The sequence below is a fragment of the Salminus brasiliensis genome, chromosome 20 (genome assembly GCF_030463535.1).
Source record: "Salminus brasiliensis chromosome 20, fSalBra1.hap2, whole genome shotgun sequence".
Lineage (NCBI taxonomy): Eukaryota > Metazoa > Chordata > Actinopteri > Characiformes > Bryconidae > Salminus > Salminus brasiliensis.
Window position 1 is genome coordinate 29,853,301 of NC_132897.1, and position 21,663 is coordinate 29,874,963.

At 39.2% G+C, this 21,663-nt stretch overlaps 1 protein-coding gene across 3 annotated transcripts in view; it reads left to right on the forward strand.

Moving 5' to 3' along the window:
• Positions 1–21,268, forward strand: part of LOC140542097 (probable E3 ubiquitin-protein ligase HECTD4) — an 87,827-nt gene extending 66,559 nt beyond the window's left edge. For all 3 annotated transcript variants that reach the window (XM_072664932.1, XM_072664933.1, XM_072664934.1), the window contains exons 56-76: positions 180–361; positions 781–986; positions 1,516–1,646; positions 1,745–1,950; positions 2,377–2,556; positions 4,153–5,516; positions 5,604–5,811; positions 6,833–7,056; positions 7,193–7,338; positions 7,993–8,096; positions 9,981–10,104; positions 11,562–11,752; positions 11,894–12,040; positions 12,427–12,546; positions 12,650–12,805; positions 12,894–12,997; positions 13,149–13,370; positions 14,475–14,641; positions 14,795–14,990; positions 16,863–17,085; positions 19,346–21,268. In XM_072664932.1, coding sequence (XP_072521033.1) covers positions 180–361; positions 781–986; positions 1,516–1,646; positions 1,745–1,950; positions 2,377–2,556; positions 4,153–5,516; positions 5,604–5,811; positions 6,833–7,056; positions 7,193–7,338; positions 7,993–8,096; positions 9,981–10,104; positions 11,562–11,752; positions 11,894–12,040; positions 12,427–12,546; positions 12,650–12,805; positions 12,894–12,997; positions 13,149–13,370; positions 14,475–14,641; positions 14,795–14,990; positions 16,863–17,085; positions 19,346–19,482 — 4,738 coding nt within the window. In that variant the 3' untranslated portion in view covers positions 19,483–21,268. The remainder of the gene's footprint in view (positions 1–179; positions 362–780; positions 987–1,515; positions 1,647–1,744; positions 1,951–2,376; positions 2,557–4,152; positions 5,517–5,603; positions 5,812–6,832; positions 7,057–7,192; positions 7,339–7,992; positions 8,097–9,980; positions 10,105–11,561; positions 11,753–11,893; positions 12,041–12,426; positions 12,547–12,649; positions 12,806–12,893; positions 12,998–13,148; positions 13,371–14,474; positions 14,642–14,794; positions 14,991–16,862; positions 17,086–19,345) is intronic.
• Positions 21,269–21,663: the final 395 nt, after the last annotated feature.

The window sequence follows — 21,663 nt, forward strand, 5'->3', positions numbered from 1 at the left end:
CTCCCGTAAAAGCAAGACCGAATTCTTTTAGAAACACTTAATATACATTAATGTATCATTCCTCAGTTTTTTTCTTGATGATACTTGTTGAAGAACAGAAAACATGTTAGTATCTTAGTATTCTTAGTAATCAGATCTTTTCCATCAGATAATTTTACAAAGCTGTGCTTCTGTTTCAGAGAGCTACTTCGATGTGAGAGTGCCTTGGCGCGTCTGTATTGCCGCATGGCATTGCTCAATATCTTTGCACCTAAGAGCCCCCATACCTTCACACGCCTCTTCCACATCCCTGCTGTACGTGACATCACTCTTGAGCATCTTCAGCTCTTGTCTAATCAGCTGCTGGCTCCACCTCTGCCAGGTAAAGGAAAGGGATGTTTGCTGTATGACAGAAGTGCACCTGTTGTACACAAATACTTCATTATGTTTTTCTCCAAATAGTTCAGTTTAAGTAAGTTGTCATCATACATCACACTTTATACTTTGTGTTAGGTCAAAGTAATGACTTTTTTTTTTTGCCTACTCTGTTCTGACTACTTTGGGGTACGTGCTTTTGAAATAGTTGTTAATTTGAGTTATTGTTTTGTGCCATTTACAATTATTTTGTACCATTTTGGTGCGGTTTTGTAAAATCCATCTAAATGACATTATTTAGGCAAGAGTGTTGCAGAAGTGGGTTAAATAAAACAGATTTTAAGTGCTAATTAAATAACATTAATCAAAACATTCATACTATATTATGGACATCTATTCTTATTTAAAGTCCCATTTATTCTGTAGATGGCTCCATCAGCTCAAACTCCATCCTACTAGCCCAGTCAATGCTCCACAACCTACACGGTCAGAGTTGCTCCCCAACTGAGCTGTTCTACCAGGGTAATGCACAAACTATCCGTGAGTGGCTGACTGTGGCCATTAGCAGAGCCCTGCACCAGGGAGAGGACAGCTTGCTGGAGCTCACCAAACAAATCTGCTGCTTTCTTCAGGTACTAAACGTCAATGTTCTGTAAATATTTAGCTGTGAGAGCTTGTAACAGTCAAGTCAAATAAACGTTTTCATACATGAGGTTGTGGGGTTGTTTTGGTAGTTGGTCTCTGGCCTCGTGTGATGGACAATGGGAAAATACTTTATCACTGCTGTCCAATGAAAACCATGTATCTCCATTTTTGTCTTTTCTCCTTGGTTCAAACCCTGTAGCTGCTCTGTACATAGTGCAAATAATTCTGGATGAATAGACCAATAGAAATGCTCTAAATTACTTTGAAAATTTTTGCCTTTTCCTGTCACCATTTTGGAGATGCATGGTATGGTTTTCATTGGACAGCGACAATATATTGCTGAATGTTTTTAATTAATAATTTTTGTATTTGTACATTGTGCATTTGTTTTCATAAATAAGTATCCTGTTCAAAAAACTACAAATATTTAAACAGTTACCATGGCTTCATACTTGCAGCGTGTTAGTTAGTGTTGTACTGTGTTTTTATAATGTTTTTGTATTGTTGAAAAACAAGAATGCCCCAGAGCAGTTCACATCAGAGGAGTTTCCTGTCTCAGAGTCAAAGCTCAGCATGGATGTCAACTTCCCTGGTGCCACATTTGTAGTTGTCTCTTGTAAAGAAAGCCAACTCGGTTGCCGGAAAGAGTAAGTTATCTTTTGACGATTTAAAACCCAAAATGAAAAATCGAGTCCTCTAAAAAGCTTATTGAGGTAAATTTGACCTCAAATTTGATGTCTTTCAGCTCCTCTCTGTATAAAGCTCCCTGGGCTCGTATAATGGTTTATGGGTTGGGGCACAAGGTACGACGTAATGGCCAGCTGAATCTAATGGAGGTTGTGTGTTACCCTCTGGATGCTTCCCCCTCTAATACTGGCCTAACACCTCCTCCCACAACCAACCAGTATCCCAGCATCATCATTCCCACTGACAAAGTGCACATCAAACTCGGTATGTTGCATACAGCAATGATCAATTGATTTAGCTTAGCATAGTTTTAAACATTGAAATTCAAACATTTATGTCCAGAATGACAAAGTGGAAGACTGGTAAAAACTATGAGTGCAAGATGTCCCACATCATATTGATGCTGTCATGCAAAAAATGTGTATTTCTAAAATGTAAAAACCCTTTCCAAGTTTCAGTGGAGGACAGTGTAAAAAGATTTTGTAATTAGTTTCTATTGAAAATAAACACAGTTTTATTTGTAGTCTGAACAACTGGTTGCTACCTTGATAAAACATTAATGTACCTATTGGATCTAAATATTAGGTCCAAAACAGCTCTTACTCTAATTAAAAATGGTACTTTTTTAACATTGTTTTGTAAGTTTTCTTGTTCTAAAATTAATGTCTTTCTTCTGTTCTCTCCTTACAGGAGTGTCTCCCCCTCCTGGGGCAGTTTTGGTACTGCATTCTCTGCCTCTAGAGTTTCCCCTGGCCTTGGCTTTTGCTGAACAATTATTAACTTGGACACTGCGTGAGAGCACTGAACGTCCCGAGGAAGAGCTGGACACTGTTCCTTCTTCTGTGCTTCTGCAGGTCGTAGAGCTACTGGGTAAGAAAATTCTCTGATTGATTTTTTCACCTTTTTATTATAGATTCTTTCCATCATGTCAAAACCATTACAACGCTCAAACAGATGCACTCAAATACACTGCTCAGATAAATAAAGGGAACACTAAAATAACACATCCTAGATCTCAATTAATTAAATATTCCAATTGAAAAGCTTTATTCATTACATATTGGAATGTGTTGAGAACAAAATAATAAAAATTATTATAAAAATTATCAATGTAAGTCAAAATTATCCCATGGAGGTCTGGATTTGGAATCATACTCAAAAGTGGAAAATCAAATTACAGGGTGTTCCAACTTAAGTGGAAATTCCTTAAGACAAGTTCAAATGAGGCTCAGTAGTGTGTGCATGCTCCTGATGAGACAGCGGATTAAAGCATCAGTCAACTTCTGTATTAAAGCATCAGTCAACTCCTGGACAGTCTGTGGTGCCACCTGGTGTTGGTGGATGAAACGAGACGTGATGTCCCAGATGTGCTTGATTGGATTCAGGTCTGGGGAACAGGCAGGCCAGTCCATAGCATCAATCCCTTTATCATGCATGAACTGCTGACACACTTCAGCCACAGCCTAGCGTTGTCATGCATCAGAAGGAACCCAGGGCCCACTTCACCAGCATATGGTCTCACAATGGGTCTGAGGATCTTATCCCGGTACCTAATGGCAATCAGGGTACCTTTGACTAGCACATGGTGCAGCCTTTCAAATAAATACTACCCTACACCATTACTGACCCACTGCCAACCTGTCATGCTGGATGATGTTGCAGGCAGCAGAATGTTCTCCACAGTGTCTCCAGAACCTGCTCTCATCCGTGAAGAGCACAGGACGCCAATGGCAAATCTGCCAATGTTTGTGCTCTCTGGCAAGTGCCAATCTCCCTGCACGTTGGGTGTTGGGCTGTAAGCACAAGCCCCATTTCTGGATGTCGGGCCCTCATACCACACTCATGGAGTCTGTTTCTGACAGTACTGCTGCTGGGTTGTTGCCCTCCTATGGCACACTCCACATCTCCTGGTGTACTGGCCTGTCTCCTGGTATCTGCTCCATGCTCTGGACACTGTGTGCAGACACAGCAAACCTTGTGTGACCAAAACATCAGCCAGAATGGATGAGAACAGAGAAATGGTCTGTGGTCACCACCAGCAGAACCACTCCTTTATAGGTGTTGTCTTGCTAATTGCCCCTTATATCTACCTGTTGTCTGTTCCATTTGCACCACAGCGGGTGAAATTGACCGGTTGATTTCACAGAAGTGTGATTGACTTGAGTTACATTGTGTTGTTTAGGTATTCCCTTTATTATTATTTTTTGAGCAGTGTATATATATATATATATATATATATATATATATATATATATATATATATATATATATATATATATATATGACAAACTTCAAATGCTAAGCTGTGCTGTGACACTTTGTTTTCACTTGTCTGACAGTTGTTAATGAGAGAGCCAAACATTGCTAACATTTGATTAGATAAATAAAATATAATAAAATAGAATCATAAAATATGAAACTTTCCTTAGTTACCTATCAGATTCAGCCATTTCCTTCTTTAATTAGGTGGACTTCTGTGGACCACTGATCTTGCACCTTGTATCAAGGAGTTGATCTTCCACCTGCTCGCTGAGCTTTTCCGCAAGATCCATCACTTGGAACAACACAAAGGGCCCTCGGGCCTGTCCAGCTCAATTGCACTACTCCTCAACCCATGTCTGGCAGTGCTAATGGCACTCCAGACAGAGCTTCGAAAACTTTATGACCGTGAGACTCAGAGCTGGGGGCTGTCTAGTGGAAGCTCTTGTACTTCAGGGAGCAGTGGATCTTTGGCACTAGTTGCTGAGCAAAGCCGTTTCTCCACATACTTCCATGCCCTAATGGAGGTATGCCTGGCTGTGGCAGAGGTGACTTTGCCACTCAACATGAGCAGTGGAACTGTGACTGTGGGTACTCTTTCATCATCCAGTGCACCCAACCTCAGCGATTCCTCATCTTCGTCATCTTCGTCACCAGGGCAGACTCCCCAGAGTCCAAGCTTATTGTCTAAACGTAAGAAAGTCAAGCTAAAGCGTGACAGAGCTGCAGCATCACTGGCTGCTGCAACTTCAGGTAAACAGGGCTCTGGAAGTGGCACAAGATTATCAGAGAGTGATAGTGCTTTACTGAATGTGGCTGGGGGAAAGCCTGAGGATATGCTGTGGTTTCACCGAGGGCTAACCTTACTCATGATTATACGACATTTAACAAACAAGGACCCCCAAGGGTTAGCTGTCACTGGGGATGCTGTTGCTGATGCCTGTCAAGCCTTGGTGGGTCCAACTGCTCACGGACGGCTGCTGGTGCTCTCCGGCATTCCAACTCACTTAGAAGAAGCTGTGGTGCGTAATGCGATCCGAAAGGCTTGCAGTGCACATGGGGGGCTTTTCAAGGATGAAATCTTTATTCCTCTTCAGGAGGAAGACCCTAAAAAAACTAAAGGAGCTGTAGTCAGAACTCCAAGTACTCCCCAGGATACTAAGGCAGAAAGGCCTCTTCCAAGCACTATGGAAAGTCCTGATGGTTCCAGCAGTGCCATCCCAGCTGTAAGCATGAGTGCATCAGCCTCAACCAGCCAGACCTCCATCTGCAGTTCCTCTCAGGGTGTATCAGGGACTGCCAGTGAGCTCTCTGTGGACCAGGGACTATTTCATCCAGGAGCTCTCGTCCCCCCACAAGGACCTCTAGATCCTCACACAGTCTCCAGTCAGGAAAGCCTAGATATATCTCTTTGTAGCACAGGAAGCATTGGTAGTCTTGGTAGCTTTGGTGAACAGCTAGATAATGGAGAGACGGCCTCGGAGTCAGATGGGGGATCCTTGTACACAGTCACGACGCTGGACAAAAGTGCCAGCATGGCACGTCCCATTAAGGGTTACGCTGTTATAGAGGTAGGTGGGGAAAAAAACTGTTCTTGAAGGGATTCCATTTTGGGTGTTGTCTTTGGTGTATGACTTTTGCTGATCTTTGGCTTACAGGTACGTGCCAGGGCCAAAGTGGAGAAGATTCGCGCTAGTCTTTTCAACAGTAGTGATCTCATTGGCCTGTCTAGCCTCGAAGGTGAGGAAGAGCTAATGGAGATGACTAATGAGGAAATCCTGACAGCTTCCAGTGTTAACCAGAGCCTGTTTGACACACAAGGCAGCTCTGCACTTGAGGACTACTTCCTTGACAAATCTATCAGAGGTTCGATTTTTTATTTCTCATACTCACCAGTATGCAGTACCAGCACCATTACCAGTACCATTTAATCTTCGGCATAACTAGACTTTAGGCAGGAGTCGGAATTCGACACAACATCTTTACCCCCCTTTCCATATCAGCTTCTGGGTAATCAATAATGATGTTACATAAACTGCATTTCCCATGAGGCACTGCTCACCTGTTCCCCTTCTCTCGACAAGTATAGTACAATTCATATTCCATTAGTCCCGTGTCTTGACGAACAGGCAATTGGATCCTGTGGCTCAGCGCTGGTGAATTTTTTTTGGGGTCTACCACTTGACTTTTTTGTTGCATAACCCTCAGGATCTTTTAATAAATGCAAAATGACTGTCTTACTGCGTCCAACCTCAGAGGCCTTGCCTATGCAGCTCAACAATACTACGTTCAAAGTCAGTGAGCTTTTTTGCTTTTGCCATCAGGAGGTCTTGACAGGGTGAATACTTGACAGAAAATGACATGGAATCCACATTTTTGTGCTGTTTTGGCTTTTAAAAACTGTGGTCTTAAACGTTTGATCAGCTGATGAACAGCTTATTTCAGTTGTTTCAGTTTCTTGGTCCCACTTGTTCTTTTAGCATTGTGAAGCTATTCTTCCGATAGTGCAAAATGGAAATTCTTGCCGTTTTTTTAACTGGTCTTAAGATTTTCATGAGGAGTGTAAATTTATTTTAGAGATGCTAAAATCAATCATTTTGCAAATGGTTTTCTCATTGAGTAAATAAGTTTATTTTGTGTGATATGATTTTGTATGATATGGTTTTATTTACTGTAGAAATTCACATTTAAAATTGAATACATGATTTGCTGATACTAGCCGACAGGGACACCAAAATGTGAAAAGGGGGAGTACCAGCACTTTTTTCACCCACTTCAAGCACTGTATATACAATAAGCATAGAGATTAGCCTGTTTAATTTATGCACAGTTTTCTGCTGTAGACGCTCACCCTTTATGATTGAATTTGCATATGCTCATCCTATAGGAGACAAGCTGGTTCCTGGGGCACGGGATGTGCTCACAGACATATTTAAAAGTTGTGTGCAGTCAGAGCAAATGCTAAGCCTTACCCCAACCAAGCCAGTGAAAGCATCTGATATTTATCTCAGTAAAGAACAGATCAACTCACAGACACCAGGCAACCTGTTGCACATTTTCTTCAACCACATAAGGTCTCCTAAGAAAGTGCTTGAAGATCAACTTACACAGGTTAGTGTATGTGGGACTGCTAATCTTTTCGTTTATCCTAGTCTGCTCTGCATTCATGGATATATACAAATGATTAATTTAAACTTCTGTTAAAGAATAGCAGCAACAATATTTGTTCTGTCATTTTTGTCTACAGATTCTCCGTAAATATGGCACAGTAAAACCCAGCAAATGCAAGTACAGCAAGGCAGGCAAGGAGCAGCACCAGGGCAAAGTGGTGAGCACAAAGAGACCAATTACCAAGCCCCCCATTAAAGAGAAGTCTGTGCTCAATAGTGTCCGGTGAGTGTTTCTTCCAGCACACCAAACATTTTTTAAATGCAGGGACATCCAGCCACTGGAATATTGCACTCATGTAACCTGCATTTTAACTTTTAGTAAAATTGGATGAAGCATTTACAAGTATCACCTGTTTACCTCTATACCAAAGACCTAATTTGCAGATGGCAGCCAAAATGATTATCAAATTGTTTTTAATAATTATTGGACAGTAAGCTGCTGTGGATCCTTAAACAACAATTTGGACTGGTGTGCTTAGACTGCAGCATATGATTGTAATAGGATTTTTAAAAACAAAGGTGTCTTTGATCACTATAGCCCCTTAAAGGCCAGTTTATGGTCAAACTTTGTTCACCTCACCAGAACCTCAACAGTAGTTTACATTTTTAGATCAGATCAACTGCTTTCGAGGCAGAGCAATTTAAGCCAGATAAACCAGAACAAAGGTGTCAATTGTTTTGGTTTGGTGTGTGGAACTGTACTGTCACAGTTCAGTCACACAAAGAATACACTGTATGTTGTAAGTTTTAGTGGTGAAATATTGACAAATGTCTTGCGGAACAAAATTTCACAAGTGTCTCCCCCCCCCTCCCCCCCCCCTTCTCTCCCCGTTATTTTTCTGTGCAAAAATTATTTAATAGTTTTGTGTTTTTACAGCACTGCATTAAGCGAGAAGAAACCTGTCTTAAAGCCCAAGTCTCCAGAGAAAGCTAGACCTGATGAGAAAGACCATGAGAAGTTGCCTACCAAAAAGTTAGAAGGTAATTTAAGTGTTCTCATTTGTATCTGTTACATATATTGTTTTGTTTTGTACTTGTTTTGCTATACACTGGATGACTTTTGAAATTGAGATGAAAGATGAATATCAGATAATGTAATATCAGAATTTCTGCTTTTACCTCTTGATTTCTACATTTAGATGTATTCAATTTGGTTTGAACCCACACATTTTTCAAGAGAGCAGAAATATTGGAAAATATATCTAGTCGATGTTTGTTGCTGGCCCTATTAAGTTATTTGTTTAACAATTTATCACTCCAAGTCTTATGACATACTAAACATACTAACTGCGTATTACTCAGTAACTATTGGTAATGTTACACAGGTAATATTACACTTCTGTGCAAACTGGTGGGGCTATTCTTTGGTGGAAGTGTGTACTAAAACATTTGGCCTGCCGACAGGGGCCAAGCGGTTAGTATAAGGGTTTAAACAATGTCCCCCAATCAGGAAAAATCCATTGTAATTAATGCACACTCATTAGGCATAGTAGTTTAAAAACAGTCTGTCATTGAACAGGTAAACCCCAACCCTTTATCAACAGTACAAGTTCCAAGAAATCCAATTGCAGTTCAAGAAATGCATCCAGTTTAATAGTGACCCAAAACACAAGAGAAAATATAATATTTTATAGAATTATAGAATATTATAGAAGTTCATTCAATCTGTGATGGGTTCATTCAGTCAAGGCTACAGTGGCAATAAAAATATGTGAACCCTTTTAATGGTTCACATATTTTATAAAAAATCCTCATTGTGCTAGTGGATAAAGTATGTGAACCCTTGGGTAAATGATCTCAAAAAAGCTAATTGGATTCAGGTGTTAGCATACCTGTAGTCTTACATTTACATTTACGGCATTTAGCAGACGCTCTTATCCAGAGCGACTTACAGGGTTACTCGTATTACAGAGGTGGGCCAATGTAGTGTTAGGAGTCTGGCCCAAGGACTCTTATTGGTGTAGTGCAGCATAGACACCCAGGCCAAGAATCGAACCCCAGTCTCCCACACGGTGTGGTAGCTCAGTGCCAGGTAGTGGTGTTATCTGTTGCGCCACACCAACCACCTTAGTCTTCTTAAAATGAGTTTGCACCACACAAGAAGAAAACGTGTATGTGAGCCATGCCTCGCCAAAAAGAGCTTTCAGAGGATCTACAAGAAAAAAAATCTTGATTTACATAAAGCTGGAAATTTATTTGCACTGTTCTTTGCACTGTTTGCACTGTTCTCAGAGTGCAGGTATGTACAACTTTAATAAAGGACAAGACGGAAACCAAATTCCAGATTTCTCAGAGACACCCCAAGCCAGAGCGTGGAATTCTATCACCAGTACACTTGATTTAAAGTAGCTGAAAGCATTTATTAGAAATGGTGTCCACAAACATTTGGACATATTGTTTGTAGACTGTGCTTGTCAGGTTCATCCCAGGAAACCAACTAATTTCAATCTAGCAAATTCTACCAATTTAAGTGGTCAAATATTCAACCAGATTACTGCCAAAAGCTTGCTTATGATTTTTAAAAGCATTTGGTAGGGACAGCTTGGTATTGGACATTTAACTAATCACTATGTATATTTTTGACCCTGTATGAATTTTTTTACCCTATATTGTTAAATGAGAAAATCTCCCAAATAATTTTAACTTGTCTGTCATTTTTTCTTCTGGTTAATATGTATGCTTTATACTCATTTTGCTTCAGAAAAATAACAGTTTAAAACAGTTAAAAGAAAAAATTAAAGCCTAATGTTGCCATGACATTCATGTCCATTATGAGTGTAAGTAAACTTTTGATCCCAACTGTATATGCTGTATTTTAGGGTTTGGGCCTGTACAGACATGTAACTCTAAACTGTTCTGTTTCAGTCCCAGAGGAGAGGTTTCTAACTCTGGAGGGTTTCCAAAAGTTCACTGTGGACCGAGCCAAGCAAGATATTCGGAGTGTTTGGCGGGCAATCTTGGCTTGTGGTTATGACCTACACTTTGAAAGGTTAGTATAAGTATGAAGTAAAAAGCAGCACCCTCTGATCTAAGTAATCGTGATGGTATATAATATGAGATCTTATCATATGAAATCATATTGTAGGATTTTTAAATAAATTATTTGTAAATTATGGTGGAAAATAAGTATTTGGTCACCACAAACAAGCAAGATTTCTGGCTCTCACAGACCTGTAACTTCTTTAAGAAGCTCTTCTGTCCTCCACTCGTTACCTGTATTAATGGCACCTGTTTGACCTCGTTGTCTGTATAAAAGACAAGATTTAGCATTGAGTCATTGTAATTTACGCTTTGTAAGTTTAGGACCCAAAAGTTTTGTCACTGTCAAATATTTGTTTTGTCAAATGTTGAGTGTAACGGTGTCAAACTCTATGTAACTTACTTATTCAGATTAAAAGCTTTAGGAAGATCAATGAAGAATTGGAGATCTTGAATGATTGTAGTGGCAGAAATTGTGCAATTCTTTCCTCTTAAACCACATTTTTAGTTTTGATTGGACTGAATTTACTGACTTTAGAAACATCTTGAGTGGGTCATTCGCAAATGATTCTAAAATGTTGGATAAGCATGGTAATAAGATTGATATCTGAAAATGTAAAGATCGGAAGCATCACCTCCTTTTGAAGCTGTAGAATTGCATGTATTGCAGTATCTGTGCAGATACTGGGATACTGCTTGATAAAATAGAAAGATTAGACATATATGTAATATGTTATAAAATGATCAGGCACAGGCAAGTTTCAGAAAGAAGGGGTCAAACCTGTCCTCTACTTCTTAGCATGGGGGGCTTTAGCTACTGTATGGGTTTCAAAATGGGTATTTTTATTATATTATTATTATTATTATAAATGCTTGGCTTTCTTTTGTCAATGATTTGACAATCATTTATTAAGATATGGGTTAGAGATGGTTGATTTGTTATATTTTAATTGTAAGAGTGTTTACTGTCTTCTAGAATTTGAAAGGCTTTGAATCTGAGCTTGTAAATAGGTACATGTAGTATTCTGATTTAGCCTTTCTGATATGGAAGGTACATTTTTTCCTTAACTACCTGAAATAAAGCCATCTCTATCCCCACTTCTTTGGGTGAGGCCCCATGCTCTATTTCTTGCATTTAACAAGGAATCTATCTTGTATTCTAACCTTTTTATAGGGGCCATGCTTGTTTATCACAGCAAGAAATGTTTTACTAAAATGGTTTAATGCTAGATCAACGTCTGGGATTTCAGTAGTGTAATTAATGTCACTGAGCACAAGGTCATTTTAAAAGGCATGACCATTAAAATGCGTAATGTTTCTTCCAGCCACTATCCAAAGCCTAACTTTTTTTTTTAATGCTGGTGCTACTCACTCTCACTCACTCACTCACTCTCTCTCTCTCTGCGTGTGCGTACGTGTGTGTGTGCACGCGTGTGTAAATCCCTGGCCATTTGTTTTCATGTGTAGATGCTCATGCATTGATGCACGTCATGCACAGAAAGCCAGCAGGAAATGGACTTTGGAGATGGATGTTGCACTGGTCCAGTATGTTAATCGCCTCTGTCGCCATCTGGCCATCACTCCTGCCCGTCTCCACCCTCATGAAGTGTACCTGGATCCCACAGATGCAGCAGACCCGCGAGTCTTATGCCTTCTGAGTACAAGCTATTTCAGTTTTATGTCTTTATTATTTTTTTAAATAATGATTTACCTGTCATTTTGGGCATTAATTATTGATTACAATTATGTCTTACCATTACTGCCATGTTGAAAGTACTCTTCTGAATTTCACTTCATAGATGTGCCTGTGGAAAGTTTGCGTCTGCGCTTCTCTCTGCTTCAGTCCCTAAATAACATGATGGAGAGTTTCTTTTTGCCACTTGTGGAGCTCAGGCAGACACACACTTATCAGAATAGTATTTCGGCCCTGCTGCATGAGGCCAAAGGTGGGATTTTACATATGCTCCTTTATGTTATGTTGTTGGGTTGTTTAATCTGCATGCAGCTTCTCATTATAGTATGCATGGAAGTCTAGTTAGATAGAATGGATTCTCTTTACCAACATAATATTAGGACTAGGTTTATATGCCTAACCTTAAGGCATCACATAAGTGAAGCATGTTTTGTATGCACTTGTATCCATTGTTAAACTACTTGAAATACTAATTTGATGATTTGATTGTCATAGCATGCAGACCTGCAATTCTCAAACACAGGCTCCCTCAGACAACATTTTTACTCTGATCCTGTTCTGATATCCAAACCATGCCATTGGCAACAACTAATTCTTATGTTATTATATTCGGATGTGTTTCTCTTTTTTTTTTCTCAGGCCTAATTTTTTATGACACCAAAGTGACCATTATGAACAGGGTGCTGAACGCGACAGTGCAACGCACTGCTGATCATGCTGCACCTGAAATTACACTGGACCCTCTAGAGATTGTGGGAGGTATGGAGCGAAAAGCAGCATCTTCACCTTAATTTAGCGTGTTCTATTATACATAGTGTGTGTGTGTGTGTGTGTGTGTGTGTGTGTGTGTTTGCATATCCAGGTGAGATACATTCTTCAGAGAACACCTATTTCTGCCAAGCAGCTCGGCAGCTGTCTAGCGTTCCCTCATCTCAGCTTTGTGTTAAGCTAGCAAGTGGAGGAGATCCAACATATGCCTTCAACATTCGATTTACTGGCGAAGAAGTCCATGGCACTAGTGAGTCTCAAAGACACACAAGCATAGTCAGATTTACTCCTCATTCTTAATTTAAAATAACAAAAGTACTTTTTTTGTTTGTTCTTAGGTGGTTCATTTCGCCACTTCCTGTGGCAGGTCTGCAAGGAACTACAAAGCACTGCCCTCTCTTTACTCCTTTTGTGCCCTAGTGCTGCAGCTAATCGGAACAAGGTGTCATGTTATGCACTACACTTTATTCTTACTTTTTCTCTCACTGTGTGTATTATGTGAATGTAGGTGTGTGGATGCATGTAATGTCGGTGATTTGTTAGATAATACTGTCTGTGTGTGTGTGTGTGTATGTGTGTATATAATTGTCTAGGGGAAGTATATCCTGATGCCTTGCCCAATCAGCTATGCTGAAGAGCAGCTTCTGCATTTTTTTGGCCAATTGCTGGGCATTGCCATCCGTGCAGATGTGCCTTTACCTTTGGATCTCTTGGGCTCGTTTTGGAAGGGTCTAGTGGGTGATGTGCTAGACCTTGACTCAGACCTACAGGAAGCTGACCTCCTTACCTACAACTACATCAAGAAGTTTGAAAGTGTAAGATTTATCTGTAATTGCTGTGTTTTACTTAACTCTTTTATTTTCAGTGTCTTCATTTACACTTTCCATGCAAACATACTGGTCACATTTTGCTTGCTTAAAAACTGCTTTATAAATTTTAAATTCTATAAATTATAAATTAGATCTATGGATAAATGTACAAGCAGCAACAGCTGCAATAGCAATATTAAATTCTCCATTTTGTTATGCTGGCTAGGCTAGACAATGACGGGCGTCCCATCGCAGGGACAGTGCGATGCAAGATTTATTAAAACAAGACAGGGGAAAACACAAGAATGCAGCAATAACAAGGGATAATGGAAAAAAACAAGACAAACGTGACATACTAACATGGGCTAAACCTGAAAGCCACCTGAGGCTGGTTGGTAGCCAGGGAACCAGGCGAGATAGGCAAGAACAAAACAAACGTAACACCGCGCTCGTCAGGCGCAGCTAAACTTACGTGACTTAGAACAACGGGATTGGCCGCCGAATCCTCAAGGCAACCACCCTGCAAACCATGAAGCGATATACTCCTGAACGTGAACCGGCTCTCAAAGAGCGAACTCTAGAGACACACCATAGACAGACCTAGAATCTCTGGACCAGCGAAGCCAACATACAGCTTGGCGTAGCAAGGAAAATTCTCGGCAACGAGAATGTCAGCGTGAGCTCCCCAAGTACCCCAGCCTCAGGTGAATCCAATCAATGAAACAAAAACATGTGAATACTGAAACCAATGAACATGAACCGACAGTGTCCGTGAACCTAGACATGAACCAAACGTCAACTTAAGAGTCCTTGAACTTGAAGCCTGTGGACCGCGGCTCGGGACCGCCCCCGGGGCGGGCACGGCGACGCGGATCTGACACATTTATTCTTAACTTACTCTGAAGCAATTTATTTAAAATACATATGTTGTACATATTGAGAATATAATGTACGCTCAATGTGTCTAGATAAATTGATAATATTTTTCTGTATTTTACTGCCAGAACAAACATCAACATTGTATCTGTATCCTGCATTACAACAAAACAGCAAATAATTTTATTGCACATAGTTAGTGGTATTACCTATGAAGCACTTTTCTCCTCTTAGGTGTCTGATGAGGCTGAGCTAGAGGCACTGTGTGCAGAGATCTCATCGCAGAACCAGTCAGGGGAGAGCCCTGACTTGCCCAGCCGCCCATGCTGTACTTTCACTTATATCACCATATCAGGCGAGGAGGTGGAACTATGCCAGGGCGGACGTAATCTTGCTGTCAGGTAAGGATAAGTGAATTGTTTTTTTTGTTTGTTTTTTTTATGGGAATGTGGAAACATAAATATACATGTAAAAAATAAACAGGTTCTAACAACAGTGTGTTAATATCCCAGTCTTCCTAAAGACAAACCTACATTTGTCCTATGAATTTACAGTTGGGAGAACAAGGATATGTATGCACGATCAGTGCGTGCTCTTCGCCTGAGGGAGCTGCAAAATGTGGAGTGTATGAATGCTGTTCGAGCAGGACTGGGCTCCATTATTCCTCTTCAAGTCCTAACCATTCTCAGCCCCTTAGAAATGGAACTGCGCACCTCTGGCCTCCCCTACATCAACCTTGAATTTCTTAAGGTATGAGTGAAATGGGAGAAATAAATCTGTTTAATATTGTTTTTAATATTAATTAGATCCTAAATTAAATACAGATAAAACAGAAGTTTGCTTGTGGGCCCCAAGTCTCCAGACTGTCCACTCTTTTCCACTCATTGATGTTGACTGTTGAACCCACTCATGCTGGTGGCAACCTTGGTGTTTGTCTTGATTCTACATTTTCACTAAAATCTCATATTTCATCTGTCATTACATTCCCCATCTTTACACTTTGTAACAGATTTGTACTCACTGCTATGTTAGTGGTCGAATGCAATTGCTCTTCTCAATTGCCAATACTGATATTTGGTTTGTTTTGCATTAGAAATATGCCAAATTATTAATAATAAATTAGAAACTAAACTGAACTTAATCTCTTAACCACTAAGACAAGTTAGTTTGATGTATTGAAGCACAGGTACACACACAACAATCATTGTTGGCAAGTTGATGACGTTCATGCTAGCTTTCAGACTAATGTTAGCATTTGCCAAGTTGTTGAATCTTTAACCCATTAGCAAATGCAACTGAATGTAGCATTATCCTGGAGTCAGTTCAGAAATCCAGGCGATTACAAAGAGTCGCTTACTTTTTCCTGCAACTGTAACCTGATGAGTCCACTTAAGGAATTCACTGTATGATTTAAAAACTGAACTGTATACTGCTATTTTAGAAATGTTAATTTAATATTGCATGACTAATGCTATAACAACACTATAGAGTGCCACAGCTGACTTGCAATGTGTGGTACCGTTTGTATAACAGACCTCTCTAATGCCAGAATATTTACCAAAATACTGACTTTATGTAAAAACTAAATAAAATGCATAATTCTATTAGAGAACTGGGGGAATTTTAGCCCATTCTTTCTGACAGAACTGGTGTGACAGCCATGTTTGTAGGCCTCCTTGCTCGCACATGCCTTTTCAGCTTTGCCCATGAATTTAAAATAGGATTGAGATCAGGCCTTTGTGATTGCCACTTCAAAACATTGACTTTGTTATTCTTAAGCCACTTTGTCTGACCGTATGCTTCGGGTCATTGTCCATTTGGAAGACCCATTTGCGCCCAAGCTTTAATTTCCTGGCTGATGTCTTGAGATGTTACTTCAGTATTTCCACATTATGTTCTTTCCTCATGATGCCATAAGTTATTTGTAATAATGAGAAATTATAGGAAAAAGTATTAAACACATAAGTAAATAGAGGTGCAAACGCCATGGAAAGTCATGAAACCACAAGAAATCTATTAGCAGTTAGAAAAAAGAAAGAAAAAAAAAGCCCCTGATCGAGGGAGATTAGCAGTGGTCTTGTAGGTCTCCCATTTTCTTATTATTGCTCCCACAGTAGATTTCTTCACACCAAGCTGCTTGCCTATTGCAGATTCAGTCTTCCCAGCCTGGTGTCCTTCGACAGCTCTTTGGTCTTCACCATAGTGGAGTTTGGAGTGTGACTGTTTGAAGTTGTGGGCAGGTGTCTTTTATACTGTTAACAAGTTCAAACAGGTGCCATTAATACAGGTAATGAGTGGAGGACAGAGAAGCCTCTTAAAGAAGTAGTTACAGGTCTGTGACAGCCAGAAATCTTGCTAGTTTGTAAGTGACCAAATACTTATTTTCCACCATTATTTGCAAATAAATTATTTAAAAATCAGACAATGTGAGTTCTGAGTTTTTTTTCTCATTTTGTCTCTCATAGTTGAGGTCTACCTATGATGTCAATTACAGGGCCCTTTCACCTTTTTAAGTGGGAGAACTTGCACAATTAGTGACTGACTAAATACTTTTTTTCCCCACTGTATGTGTTGAGGTATTATAATACCTTATCCCCCTACTAATCACAGTGTCTTCTTCAGGCTCACACTATGTACCAGGTGGGGCTGATGGAGACAGATCAACACATTGAGTTCTTCTGGACAGCACTGGAGATATTCACACAGGAAGAGCTCTGTAAATTCATTAAGTTTGCCTGCAATCAAGAGCGTATCCCCTTCACCTGTCCCTGCAAGGATGGTGGACCAGACACAGCTCATGTTCCACCCTACCCAATGAAAATTGCCCCACCAGATGGGGCCATAGGTATGTCCTTTTTTTGTGGATCTGTAAAATGGTAGACATGTTAGTTAGTTCTTGTGACAGCAGCATGCTGGACTAACTGAAGTTTCCATAAGCCATTATTGGAATACTATTATACACATGGACAAAATTGTTGGTACCCCTCGGTTAATGAAAGAAAAAAACACAATGGTCACAGAAATAACTTAAATCTGACAAAAGTAATAATAAATAGAAATTCTATGAAAATGAACAAATGAAAGTCCGATATTGATTTTAAACCATGCTTTAACAGAATTATTTTCAAAGATAAAAGGCCTATCATAAAATAGGCCTGGACAAAAATGATGGTAACTTTATATTTTGTTGCACAATATTTTGAGGCAATCACTGCAATCAAACAATTCCTGTAACTGTTAATGAGACTTCTGCACCTCTCAGCAGGTATTTTGGCCCACTCCTCATGAGCAAACTGCTCCTGTTGTCTCAGGTTTGAAGGGTGCCTTTTCCAAACTGCATGTTTCAGCTCCTTCCAAAGATCCTTAATAGGATTTAGGTCAGGGCTCATAGAAGGCCATTTCAGAATAGTCCAATGTTTTCCTCTTAGCCATTCTTGGGTGTTTTTAGCTGTGTTTTGGGTCATTATCCTGTTGCAAAACCCATGACATGCGACTGAGACCAAGCTTTCTGACACTGGGCAGCACATTTCTCCCTAGAATCCCATGATAGTCTTGAGATTTTATTGTACCCTGCACAGTTTCAAGGCACCCTGTGCCAGATGCAGCATAGCAGCCCTAGAACATAACAGAGCCTCCTCCATGTTTCACAGTAGGGACAGGGATCTTTTCTTGATATGCTTCATTTTTCCATCTGTGAACGTAGAGCAGATGTGCCTTGGCAAAAAGTTCCATCTGTCTATATGACATTCTCATAGAAGCTTTGGGGCTTGTCAACATGTAGTTTGGCAAATTTCAGTCTGGCATTTTTATGATTTGTTTTCAACAATGGTGTCCTCCTTGGTCGTCTCCCATTAAGTCCACTTTGGCTCAAACAATGACGGATGGTGCGATCTGACACTGATGTTCCTTGAGTTCACTTTTAATATCTTATAACTTATAACATATAAGTTTTTCTGGGCTCTTTTGTTACCATTTGTATTATCTGTCTCTTTGATTTGTCATCAGTGTTTCTCCTGCAGCACGTCCAGGGAGGTTGGCTACAGTCCCATGGATCTTACGTTTTTGAATAATATGTGCAACTGTAGTCACAGGAACATCAAGCTGCTTGGAGATGGTCTTATAACCTTTACCTTTAACATGCTTGTCTAAAATTTTCTTTCTAATCTCCTGAGACAACTCCATCCTTCGCCTCCTCTTGTCTATGTTGAGTGTGGTACACACCATGTCACCAAACAGCACAGTGACCTGTAACCCTATATATAGGCCCACTGATTGATTGATTACAAGATTGTAGACACTTGTGATGCTAATTAGTGGACACAGTTGATTGAACATGTCCCTTTGGTCACATTATTTTCAGGGGTACCATCATTTTTGTCCAGGCCTGTTTAATGAGTTTACTTTTTAAAATAATTCTGTTAAACCATGGTTCAAAATCAATGTCGGATTTTCATTTGTTCATTTTCATATAATTTTTATTTATTTTTACTTTTGTCAGATTCAAGTTATTTCTGTGACCATTGTGGGTTTTTCTTTCATTAACTGAGAGGTACCAACAATTTTATCCACATGTGTAGCAAGTCATTGCAGTAACTCATGGTAATAAAGCTGTCATCTACCTGATCATGTAATTTTGTTTTAATGTATTATTTCAGATATTTTAAAGCGGAAGAATTTATATTTGAAGAAATGTTTATGTACCTTATAATACATATCAAGTAACACCAATGGAAATGTTGTTAGGTGATAATTAAAACCTTTAAATCACAGTAAAATAAGAAAAATTCAGGGGAAGTAAGTGAAATTCAGGGGAAGAGAAATTATTTGAAAAATTATTTGAAAAGTTTTGTCTATTATTAGGTCAGTTTCTAACAGCCACCTGGTACAAAGGTCATGCTCTCAGTTGAATGAGACAAAGAAAAGCAAACAGATTTCATTTTTGTTTCTATAGTTACACAGCTATTTACCTAAGAACCCACACTTAGCTTCTTTTACACAGTGGGAGTTAGTGGGTAGATATGGGTATAAGTAAGAGTCAAATTTTTTTTTCTGATTTTGATTTTAGAAAGCATATACAGGTGTGATTAATATTTTATGTGTTTTAGGTTCACCAGACTTGCGTCACATTCGAGTGGAAACCTGCATGTTCATGGTGAAGCTGCCCCAGTACTCCTCCCTAGATGTGATGCTGGAGAAGTTACGCTGTGCTATACACTACCGTGAGGATCCCCTAAGTGGATAGAGACTCTCTTCCAGCTATACTACATGCCACACTACATAACACAAATCCCCATTATCCAGGTTTATGGTCACCCTGATTTTCTCATTATAATTATAAATGTGGGTTCCTCGAGTTCTCTTTTCTCTTATACCAAGAAAGACTGAAGGGGCCCTTGCCCCACTTGCCTTCAAAAACTGGAGCTTTGTTTTTTGTAAGTTGAATCCGAACAGTCAAATCCTTTAGGCAGTGGCCACTGTTTTTGTCACTGGATGGTGGTAATGGCACACAGTTGTTTCATTGTCCATAGAAAAAGAATGTGACATCACGTTTTCTATTTTTCTTCTATCTTTCCCAATCATTTGCTTCCTTGCACTTTTTCTGTGATCTTAAATCACCTTTTTTACGTTTCTAAATATTTCCCTTTCTGTGACCTTACTACTGCCTTTTTCAGCTTTGTTGATGCTTGTTTACACACCTTCATTAACAGCAATGCTGCTTAAGATTTGAAGATGAATTTAGAGGTGTAGAGCAAAAAGTCTAGAGTATTAACATGCATATTTAGAGCGTTTAGAAATGACTTGAGAAAGGACTACCTCTTACTTCATAGATTACAAAGACTAGAAAAGATGTTTAGCATTCTTATCAAAAAGGAACTGTTAAACTAAAACTTAGCATGTGTTTTGGACAGGCATATATGAATGACTGTATAGTAACAGACAGATGGACTGCTTTGTGCATACTTGAGGAATTTTCTGCCTGTATCGATAAAGGTGCATATATTTTACTTGCAAGACATACAAATTCAAGCTGTAATAATATATTAAGTTGTGAATTAAGTATCTTTTTTTTTCATTTTGGTTCCTGGTATGGAAAAGGTAAGGGTCATAACTTGAGCTTTTTGCAAAATGTGTTTTGGTGCAGTCTGTCTATGGTCATGGCTGACCAGAAGTGCATAGCACTTAACATTTCCCTATCACATGTATGCAATTATGCTACTACACCTCCTCTTCTTTTGCCATTCTGTTAGTGAGAGCCATGCCCATGCCATTCTCTATAATACCACCGATATGTTTTGGGGTACTCATTTTAGGTTTACCCTTTCTGCAATTGTCTGCTAAATATTTTATAGGCATTCTGTAAAGTTTTCTCCCCTCTGATACCAAAATGCTTTATGTGTAAAAGTACATGTACTTTATAGATATATACAAAAGCTTCTGTGTTTAATATGGAAGTTTTTCTCTGGTCACCAGGTTTTCACCATTTTCACTTTGTTCTTCCAAAAATGTAAACAGAAAAAAAACTTATTTGGCTGTTTGAATTGGCAGTTTTGTGGGGTTCACTGTGTTCCTTCCTGAACTTTAAAAGAGGTAGTAAGACAATACTTGCATTTATTGTAACTCTAATAGATTTTACTCATTACTTCCATGCTTATGGTGAAATATTACGTGTAACTTGAATGGAGCTATTGTAACATATAATGGCTTCTGAAGTAATATCTGCTCCACAATGTTTAAAATGAACACAGTTTGGAGTGTATTTATGCAGTGCATTTGATGTGGTTGCTGCTATAAAGGACACTCCCTCCGTCTTTCAGAGGAAGAATAATGGGTTTGTCAAAAGGCATCTGCAAAAATAGAACACAAAGATATGTGCTGTACTTGGTATTTATTATATTAATTTATTGTTGCATTAACCGTTCCTGTGTTACCTCTGCACATCTGAGACATAATACAGATGTGTAAAAGAAGAATTCAACTGAGGTGATATTGATTTGTGTCACAATTAAAATAAACATCTTGATGTACAATGCCTGTATCTGGACTTTTTTGCATCAGCATTTTATTTAAACTGCTCATTTAATGCAAATACCTTACCAATTTAGAGAAACATATTTCTCCAGATGTGTAGATAAGCTACATTCAGGTTTCAAGAACCTCCAAGTTCTCTTCAGGTTTCTGGGTTTATGGAAAAGATTTTTATAGAACTTGGAGCAAGTGGTGCCTAATGAATAACAGAAATGTTACAGTTCTACTTATAGATAAAGTACATATTTAATTTTTAAAACTAAATGTAATTTTAAATGAAATAACTACAAATTCATTTATATTAACTACATGTACATATAGCCTACATGAAGCAATAATGCCAAAGTCTGGGTTTGGTGAATACCAGGAGAACATTACCTGCTATTGGTTTTTCAGG